The 9601-nt window shown below is 52.8% G+C and overlaps 1 protein-coding gene across 6 annotated transcripts in view; it reads right to left on the reverse strand.

Moving 5' to 3' along the window:
• The window catches only part of GRIP2 (glutamate receptor interacting protein 2), a 106627-nt gene extending 98039 nt beyond the window's left edge, over positions 1-8588 (reverse strand). For all 6 annotated transcript variants that reach the window (XM_053600155.1, XM_053600151.1, XM_053600153.1 and 3 more), the window contains exon 1: positions 8481-8588. In XM_053600155.1, the coding sequence (XP_053456130.1) occupies positions 8481-8535 (55 nt within the window). In that variant the 5' untranslated portion in view covers positions 8536-8588. The remainder of the gene's footprint in view (positions 1-8480) is intronic.
• Between the last annotated feature and the right edge of the window lie 1013 nt (positions 8589-9601).

Consider the following 9601-nt stretch of genomic DNA (forward strand, 5'->3'; position numbering starts at 1 on the left):
CCATTTTCCATGTACATCCATATGATTTTGGCCAAGGGACAGGAACCACCACACACAAATCAATGGATCAAACTCAGAGAGGGTCCCGCCTTCCTACAATTCCTCCAGGATGACCCTGAACATCAGTGTAGGGTGACAGACCAGCCATGATGCTACCCCACAGTTCACAGGCCTACAGCCCAGCCTTCCTTCTTACAACTTTGGGGTGAGTTTCTGGCTAGCAACATTCCCAAATTCTCTGGAGGCCAAAGGCATCCAAGGTCCCTGAACAAGGATGCTGTTGGCATTTAGGGTGAAGAGATCTTTGGACAGGACCATCCTGGAGCTGCCAGAGATGCCTAGCCCAGGGGCTCTCCAGTAATTATGACAACCCAAAGGCATCCTACCCAGGTCCAAAGGTCATAGTTGCGAGCTACATTCTAGCCAGACCTTGCAAACCACATCCCAGGTAGCAAATGCTCATCCAGGATCTATTTCCATCACTCTAAAGGTGAGTTGCTCACCCCCTCACAAAGCCCAGCCCAGCCCTGCTCAACTGTGACCAGCAGAAACTCCTTCCCTCTAGCTGCTGGGATTCCTCTCTCAGTGGGGACAATTCTGCCTTTTGGGACCCTCGACCTGCCTTTTCTCTGTGCCTACAATAGACCTGAGGAGACTAGAACTCCTTTGTCCCCAAGACCTTCTGATAAGATAGCCTGTCTCTTTCCCTCTGCCTCCAACCTCGACTCTAGCCTGTCCCTCTCCCTGGGTAGCAAGCATAGAATAGAAAGTGTCTCTTTTACTGTCTTGCTAAATACTGACCCAGTCTGTGCTGGGAGCTAAGGGGCCCTGGTGCTCTCTCAGCCGGGCCCTGAACTCTGGGAACATGGGTCAGACAAGTCAGGAGGCATGGAGGGACAGGTAGAGGCTGGAAGCAGACATGATGCCCTGGACAACCTATTTGGAGTGTCCAGACAATGGTGAGACTCAGTCTCTTGGGATTAACCCTCTACGTGTTTGAAGCCAGACTGCCTAGGTTCAAATCCCAACTCTGCCCCTTACCAGCTCATGCCCTTGGGCAAGTCACTTAACCTTTCTCCCTCAGTTTCCTGAAAAGTGAGGTTAAGAACAGTACCCACCTCATGGGCCTGCCATGACATTAAAACCGTTAATATGTAAAGTACTCAGTGCAGAGCCTGGCATAGAGCAAACACTAAATAAAGGTTAGCTGTTGCATTGTGGAATTATGTCTAACTTCTCACACTCTCTCGTTACAGCCCCAGCTCCAGTGTCTCTGTCAGCACCCCTCCCATTTTCTCAGGAAAGGAACTTCCCCGAGTACAAGCCACCTGCACTTTCACACTAGATTCTCTTCCACTATGGTTCTCTAGAGCCACACAGCATTCCCTGGGGGCAGAGTTATCTTCTGATTCTCCTGAGGAGGCTCCAGTGGGTCAAGCCAGTCTCCATGGGTAACACCCACAAACTCGAGAAGGGCCCCAGACTTCCTCTTCCACTGCAAGGTGTGGTCTGAGACACCCATCCAGCCACCTGGCTTCAAGCTCCAGACTGCTCTGCCTGGTCCCAGGAGAGCCACGACCATGGCAGAATGGAGTGGGCTGTGCACAATCACGGGGAGGCTTTCTGGCTCAGTGGAGGGCCCCTGCAAGCCAGGAGCTCAGGCTGGGTCACTACCTCAGCCTCTTCATCACAGGGCCATGAGGGGAGGATGGGCATGAAGCCAGCCCAGAGCCTGCCTCACAGTAGATACTCAACGAAGGTTGGTTCCTTACCCTTCCTTTCTTTATTTCATTCACTGCTCACCTAGTGAGCACCTACTGTATGCTGGCTCCTGAGCTGGGCGCCGCACATTTATGGGGTCCCTGCCCAGCTTGGTATCTGGTGAGGGAGAGATGAGCACGTAGTTTTGCTTCAACAAGAGAGGAGCCAGGCAGAAAGTGGGGGGGTGGGACTAATTAGAAGCAAAAGACACTTGCTGGGTGAAGAAGTGGATGGGAGAGGTGCTAGAGGCAAAGGCAGCCACTGTGCAGGGGCTCAGTTTGGGTCCTAAAGCCCCCCACCTTTAGGACCAAATAACCCCTCTGGCAGAGTTAAGGAGAAAGGGAAGTTTACTGCAGCTGATCAAAGGGCCTTGAATATCAGAGGCCCCAAACTGGGGGCTCCTGAGCTGAAACAGAATATATTTGACATTCAGTTTTTTGTTTGGTAGGATTGGTGTTAACCTCTTAAAGCTAGGAGCTGCGACATAAATCTTAGATTTTCAGCTTCTCTAGTCAAATCAGAATATCTAGTAGCTGGGCCAGGGCTCCGATAAGGCCTAAATTCTCTGGTTCAACTCTGACCTCCGGCCTCTTTTCCCTTCCTTAGTCCATGAATATCTCTTGAGCAACTACTGTGTCCAATGCAGTAGTTGATTACTGGGGATATCGTGGGGAATGTGCTGATTACTGGGGATATAGTGGAGAATAAAACAGGTGCAATCACACCCTATAAACAAGGATGTAACACAAAGTCCAGTAGCACAAAGGTCTGGGGAAAATAAGGAATTTATAGGGTTAAAGGACTGCTATTTTAAATGGGATGGTCTAGGAGGATGTCTCCAAGGAGGAGACACGTGCATGGATCTAAAGAAGTGAGTAAACCATAGAACATCAATTCAGCAGCGGGAACAGCAAGTGCAAAGGCCCTGGGGCCCCCTTACCTCATCTTTTGCCTTGCCCCTGCAGGCCTTTAGGTGTGAGACCTCCACTGTCAGTAATGGAGCTCAAGGGACAATGTGTAAAAAGGTAAAAATCACCATCCAATGTATCTTTTCACCTCTGACCAGTGTGGTGAGCGAGAGATGGGAAGTAGGCAGCTGTGTGAAAGGCACAGGATGGTATTTTCCAATGCAGAGAAAAATTCTTACTAGGATGACAAGGAAGAGCACAGAAGCCTCTTCCATGACACACTAAAACTTGAGTCAAGGACAGAGAAGCCAAGAGTGGGAGGGGAAACCCTCATTTCCTTCCTCTCCAGCTGTTTCATCTCCTGCAAAGTGGAGGCTGGGCATGGGGGAAGAGAAACCAAGAATGCTATGTCCTTAGGCTGTTTCTCTTTATCGTGGCATTTAAAAAAAAAAAATTTTTCATTTCTAAGCATACTTAGGCTGCTGCTTTAGAAAGCCTACTGCAAAGGAATCAATTTGATGGTTTTGTTTTTGTTCCCCTACCACCTTTCTAAGCAAAATGAGAGAGTGTAGATTTCTTGTCCTTTTATCCACAGAGTAGAAGGAAAAAACAAACTATTTTAAAAGAAAGGATACAAAAAACATTATCTACAATCTTACACCACCCTTCTTGGCTTGGGTGGGGGTGGGGAGCAATTAAATTCTGAATGCTGACATCATGGTCCACGGCACAGGAAATAACTTCTGCCATTCAAAGCTTTATTTGCATTTTTTTGGAGATATGAGGAGACATTTAAAATCAGTTCCGGTGTTGACATTGCAGTTATTAAAACCAAACAAAAAGATCGCTTCCTGAGTCTGGCTGGTTCTCCTCAAATCTATCTAGGCCCCCACTACCTGAGTTAAGGCAACGAGCAGATGTTTCACAGCAGGAAGCACATTAGCTCCAGATGCTGCTTTGTTCAAGATGTGCACGCACACACCCTAGCAACCACACACACACAGAGGACCCTGGGCACTGAACATTCACAGCTCCCCTTCCGGCATTTGGCGTGCCCGCATGGACCATTTGTAACCCCTGCCTGCAGTTCTGACAGGGAGATGAGCAGCAGGAGTGAGTAGCCAATCAAATGCTACCCTATCGTCTTCCTCTTGTCTCCTAGGTAACCGGCCCAGGGACACATCAGCTTGGGTACCACAGGGACACACACACACACACACACACACACACACATTCTCATGCTCCCCTAACAGTTAATGATTGCAGAGATGCTGGGTGCGCCCATCAGCACCCTGGACAGATCCCCAAGATGTCATTCAATGCCTTTAGTTCCCATCTTCTTCAGCAGCCTCATCTCCCACAGCTTTCTCACCTCCACCCCTTTAATCATGCCATTCCTCTGCCTGGGATGCAGCTCCCTACTGCCATCCCCATCACTCAAAACCATGATCACCTTCAAAGCTAGTCCGAGCTCTTGGTCAAGGCCAACAGCTCCCATCACAGAATAAAATTCACACTCCTACCCCTGGTGATCAAGGCCCTACAGTGACCTGGCCTCTCAAATGATCTGGCTCCTCCAACCTATCGCTCACCACTCTCACTCTCTCAATCCTTATTTCTCTTCTTCCAACAGGTCACTGTCCAGGGCCGTTCTTTGTAGGTGCTGTTCCCTCTGTGGGCATCGCACTTCCTTTTGATCTTGGATGGCAAAGCCTTTTCATTCCTTAGTCCCCCTGGAAGTCACCTTCTCAGGGAGGCCTTCCCTGACCACCCTCCACCACCCTGTCTGAAGAAGCTCCTTTCCCCGAGCCTCTCTTCTACATCACTCTACATTCCCATGCTGGCTTCATATCACCAGTGACTTCCTGAAACGATCCCATTCACACTCCTTCGTTTATTTGTTCTTTGTCCCCTCCTCTAGAATGTAAACTCTGTCCAGCAGGGTCTTTGTCTCGCTCACAAGCATATACCCAACACCCAGAATAGGGCCCAAGAAATATTTGTTGAATGAATAAAAAGTTGTTTCCTTTTGCTGTTTCTGTATTTCCCCATCTCCCTAATAAGAGGGTTGGGCTTAATGGCTTCTCAGGGAGGCCTGGCTAACATTCTGAGTCTATTAGAGAGCAACCAGCACAAGGAGGAAAATTAATCAGGCCACACCACGGGAAGAATCTGCTGGTGGAAATCTGACCTTCTCAAGTGGGTCGCAGTGCCCTCCTCTGCTGGACAGCCTCACTGACAGGAATTCTCTGCTGCCCTGAACTCCATGTTCCCCAAGAACTGAGCATCTTATACTTCTGTTACATGAGGGACTAGGGGCAACTTAAAGCTAAGAAATGGCTTCTTTTTTTTTTTTTTTCCGAGACAAAGTCTTATTATGTCACCCTCAGTACAGTGCTGCTCACAGCAACCTCTCTTGGGCTTAAGCGATTCTCTTGCCTCAGCCTCCCAAGTAGCTGGGACTACAGGCGCCCGTCACAATGCCCAGCTATTTTTCTTGTTGTTGTTGTTGTAGTTGTCATTGTTGTTTAGCAGGCCTGGGCTGGGTTCGAACCCACCAGCCCCAGTATATATGGCCAACGCCCTACCCACTGAACTACAGGTGCCAAGCCAGGGCTTTTATTTTTCTGGTTGCACACAGAGGCCAGCCAGAGCTAGGGAGTGGATATGGCTAGGGAGTGGGTCCCCTGAAATCATTTGCTTCAATGAATGGAAGAAAATGTGTCACAGTCTACAGGACCCAAATGTCTAAGTGGAGGTTCAATGGAGCACGAGTCTCTTTTCTATGTCTTTCTCTCTCTCTCACACACACACAACCCAAAAGCATCATGAAGCAAGAATGGCTGCATCTCTTCGAGGAACACGGCTACTTTAAATCCTAAAACCCAAGTGGAGTGACCCCGGCCTATATGCTGTGTAAGTCTATGGTGAACATAACCACATTCTTGCCAACCTCACAGGGCTAGGACAGGTGATGGATTCAAGTGGACACCTGGTAGACACAAACCTACTAGGTTCCTCCAAACCCAAGCAGTGGAAAGTTTCAAGTTGGCCACTCATCACTCAGAAATCCACCCTGAATTCTTCACTGACCAATAGACCAGATGATTTCCCTCCACACTGAAGTTAAACTGGATGTAATGGTCAAGAAAGGAAGAACAGAACAGTACTGCTATTTCTTGAGCACCTACTATGTGCTGGGCACAGTGCGAGGGTATGTTAGCATTCAGTCTTCATGCTATGTTCCTGCAAGGTTACCCTCGCACTTGGTAGATTAAAAAAATCTGAAGCTTAGAAAAAATTAAATAGCACCCCCAAGGGCACACAGTTTGCAATCAGGGGGTCCTACAATGGACACGGGGCTGGTCTTCAAGCTCAATTCTTCTTCCCTAAGGTCTTAACTTACACAACCTGGTAAGTAGAGAAGCTAGTTTCATTCAAAACATTCCCCTGCTGGTTGAAGCTGCTCTCTGAGAGATGCTAGGTCTATGGCCCTGTCTCTGCACCTTTCCCTGTCACTTGGCTAGGCTGACCTCCTCCCACCACAAGCCTGTTGTCAAGCTGGACTCACGTCTCTGAGCCTCTCATTGGAGACCCTGCCTACCAGAACCAACTTGCCTGTGGCCCAGAGAAAGCCAGAGATTTTGTCCTTTTAAAAGAGTAATTTCTCGTCAGTACAGGTGAAACACAAGCCACCCTATGATTGAGTGCTGAGCTCAAGGATCAGCCCCAACTAAGATTTTCCAAGAAAAACTCAAACGTGGGGCACCTCCTACCACTGAAAGAGAGGAAAGTAGCCTCCTCTCAAGAGATGTGGCCAGTGGTGGACAAAGTGGTTGTAGGTGTCACAAGGCCTCCTGCCTCATACATTGTCACAACTGTACCTCATGAACAACCACATGCCACCCACAGCCTCCAGGCATACCTCACACACCATCCACATGGCACACACACATACACATGCGTTGGTGTGAGGTTTCAGGGGCAAGAAAGCAGCACCCTCTGTCTCTGGACATTACAGCCCCCACTTTCTAGCCTGCTCTGGGCTGTGTGCTGCACCATTCATCCTTTTTAGGACCTACCCTTTGCAGAGACAGAAAGTGAGCCCCAGAGACGAGGACTTGTCCAAGATCTGAGGGCATGACTGTGGCTGGGCTGTCCCATTTTCTGAAGTGTAGCATTCAGACTGAAGGTTGGTGGTGGGCACCTGGCTCAGCAAGATTTCCTGCTTAATTGACACCACTCCTTGGGGCAGCTGCCTTGAGTAGGGGCACTCCTCTGAGACACCCCTCCCTTTGTTGGCGATCCTATCCACCTGTCTGTTCCTTCAACCTTAGGGAAGGAAATCCAGGCACCCTGTGTGCCCCTGAGCTGCCCCATCAGCAGTACCTCAAGTCAGAGGACGTTGAAGAGTCTGCCCGTCAGGTGGGCAGAATAAGCCTGCCAAGGTCTAAGGCACCAGCTTAGGTCTGATCGGAATCTAAACCAGGCCCTCACCACAATAGGCTGCAGTGGGGCAGAGGTAACTGGTCCTAGTTGGCCCTGGGGACAAGACAGGAGGGGCAGGGGCCAGCTAGCCCAGTCCTCTCCTCCTCCCCCATTCCCCACACAGGAGCTTTGGGTCTGGGTTGGAAATGGATACTTTCCCATGAGACTGAAAGAAGCTCAACTTGGGGGCCCACTGGAAGAAGGCTTGGGGTCAGGCGGGGAGTCCTGGTAACTGACAAGTGCTCGTGGGTCCCACAGATTTTAGTTGATGTCCCAGCTCTACCAGCTACTGGCTGTGTGACCTTGGGAAAGGGGCTTCACCTCTCTGAGGTTCAGTGTCCTCACCTGCAAAGCAGAAAGAAAAACAGCGCCCTCCTGAGGGCGAGACTGTGAAGGTTAAAAGCAGGGGCAGGTATCAGGCTCCTGGGCACACAGCATGCGGGGCCAGGAAGGCAGCCATTATGTTACCCCCAAAATGAGCAGAGGGGTGAGCAGCTGCCATTTTCACCTCACCCGGCCCCCAACTCGCAGTTTTGGCCATTCTTTATTAACACCAAATCCAAACTTTTTCTCGGCCGTTGTCAGGAGCCGGGCGCGGGTCCTGCTTCCTCTTGGCACCCCTGGCAAGCGGTTCAGACAACAGGTACACGGGGGAGCAGCCCCCCCACCAAGGCGGCCGGGTGGAGGGGGCTGGGCCCAGGCGCTGCGGCAGGGGCAGGCCGGGGCTGGGGGCAGTACGGCCGCAACGCCCCCTCCTCCCCAGCGTCTTGGCAACTTTGAGTCACTGAGGACTCCGGGGTCCGCACTGGGGTGCCGCCGGGTGCGCGCAGGAAAGTTGGACGCAAGGGCCTGCAGCCTCAGGGGCCAAAGGACCCCCGCAGTGAGCTCCCGCACATCCCGGTCCCCGGCAAGCCGGAGGGGAGGAGAAGGCACGTGGGCGCTGCGCCGGCCAGGGTTCGCTCCAGAAACCCGGCTCCTGGGCCGGCTAGGGATGCGCTCTCGGGGCTTCAGGCCCTGCGCTCCAGCCTCCTGCGGTCTCCCCGCGGGGGTTCCCACCTCCGCGCGTCCCGTAGAGCCTCCGTGCCGGCTGCCCGGGACCAGGCTCCGTTCTGTACCGTGCGTCTTACGGTGATCCTTCGGCTCCCCCCTTCGTGAGCGCCTCCCCTCCCGCACCTCAGATGCCGGCGTCCGCCCTTCACCTCCCGTGGGGACCCTCCCCAGGCGCCCCGGGCGTGTGCGCCCCCGGTCAGCTCAGCCCCGGGTCCACGCTCCACGCCCCGCGCCGCTCCGGTCTTCCCCGGCCGGGCAGCGGCTGCGTCCTACCTTCGTCCGGCAGCCGCTGCAGGCAGAGCGCTAGGTTCCTCCGCCAGCCCCGCATCCCCGCGGCCGCCCTGCGGCCCGGCCCGGCCTCGCCAGCCCGGCCCCAGCCCCGCCCCCGCCGAGCCAGGCGGCGCAGCGCAGCGCTGGGGAGGGCCCGGGGCCCGGGGCGTCGCGGGCATGGGCGGCCGCCGAGGGTGGGGGATGTCGGGGCCGCAGCCAGGCGCTCGGCTCCGGCTCCCGAGCCGGCGGCTGAGCAGCTGCGCTCCCAGAGCGCGCGCTTTTCGGGGCGCGGGAGGCGGGGAGGCGGGTCCCGGCGAGTGTCGGAGCGGGGAGGGGTGCCTGAGAGGAGCCCGAAGGAGCCGGAGCCATCTCGCGCCACGGCTAACCTCCAACCCGCCCTTCATACACCGTCGCCAATCTCTCCCACCCAGTGCCCTCCTACTCATACAAATCAGGAATCGCCGCGAATTAGTGAATGAACGAATGAATCCATGAATGAATGAGTGAGTTAATAAATGGGAATATGGACGAGTGAGTGTCCCTCGGCAGCAGGCCTGCAGGAGGAAAAAGGAATCCTCGGGACCCTCTTCCTGAGGGGTCTCTTCACCCCTGTCCTGGGAGGAAGACCTTAGAGTTGCCTCTTGTTGATGAGGCAAAAGAGGCTCAGAGAGGGCAAAGCTTGTGGGTGGACTCACAGAAAAGGCTGTGTGTGGGGAGGCTTCGCCCACAGCACCTAATGACCCCACCAGACTGACAGCTGTGGAGCTCACCAGGTCTCAAAAGCTGGGGAACAGGTGGGAGCTCCTATCCTCAGAAGTCAGATTTGCTTTCTCCAAGGGCCTGGGACTGTGTGTGTTTGGGAGTGTGTCTGCGTGTGAAATCCAGACCAGGGTGTACTATACAGCCTTTAACAAGAGGATGTCATTCTCTGTGTACCCATGAGAAGCTATTTCTGAGATGCATTCAGTGATAAAAGCAAAGTGAAAAACAGCACTTATAAAGTGTGCAGAATGAAGGGGGGGGAAGCTGTACATTTGTATTTGCTCAGAATATGTGGAAAATCACTTCAAGGCAGGAAACACTGCTTCCTTCCAGCAGAGGAATCATGTGGCCGGGGGCAGGTA

This window comes from Nycticebus coucang, chromosome 8 (genome assembly GCF_027406575.1).
Source record: "Nycticebus coucang isolate mNycCou1 chromosome 8, mNycCou1.pri, whole genome shotgun sequence".
NCBI lineage: Eukaryota > Metazoa > Chordata > Mammalia > Primates > Lorisidae > Nycticebus > Nycticebus coucang.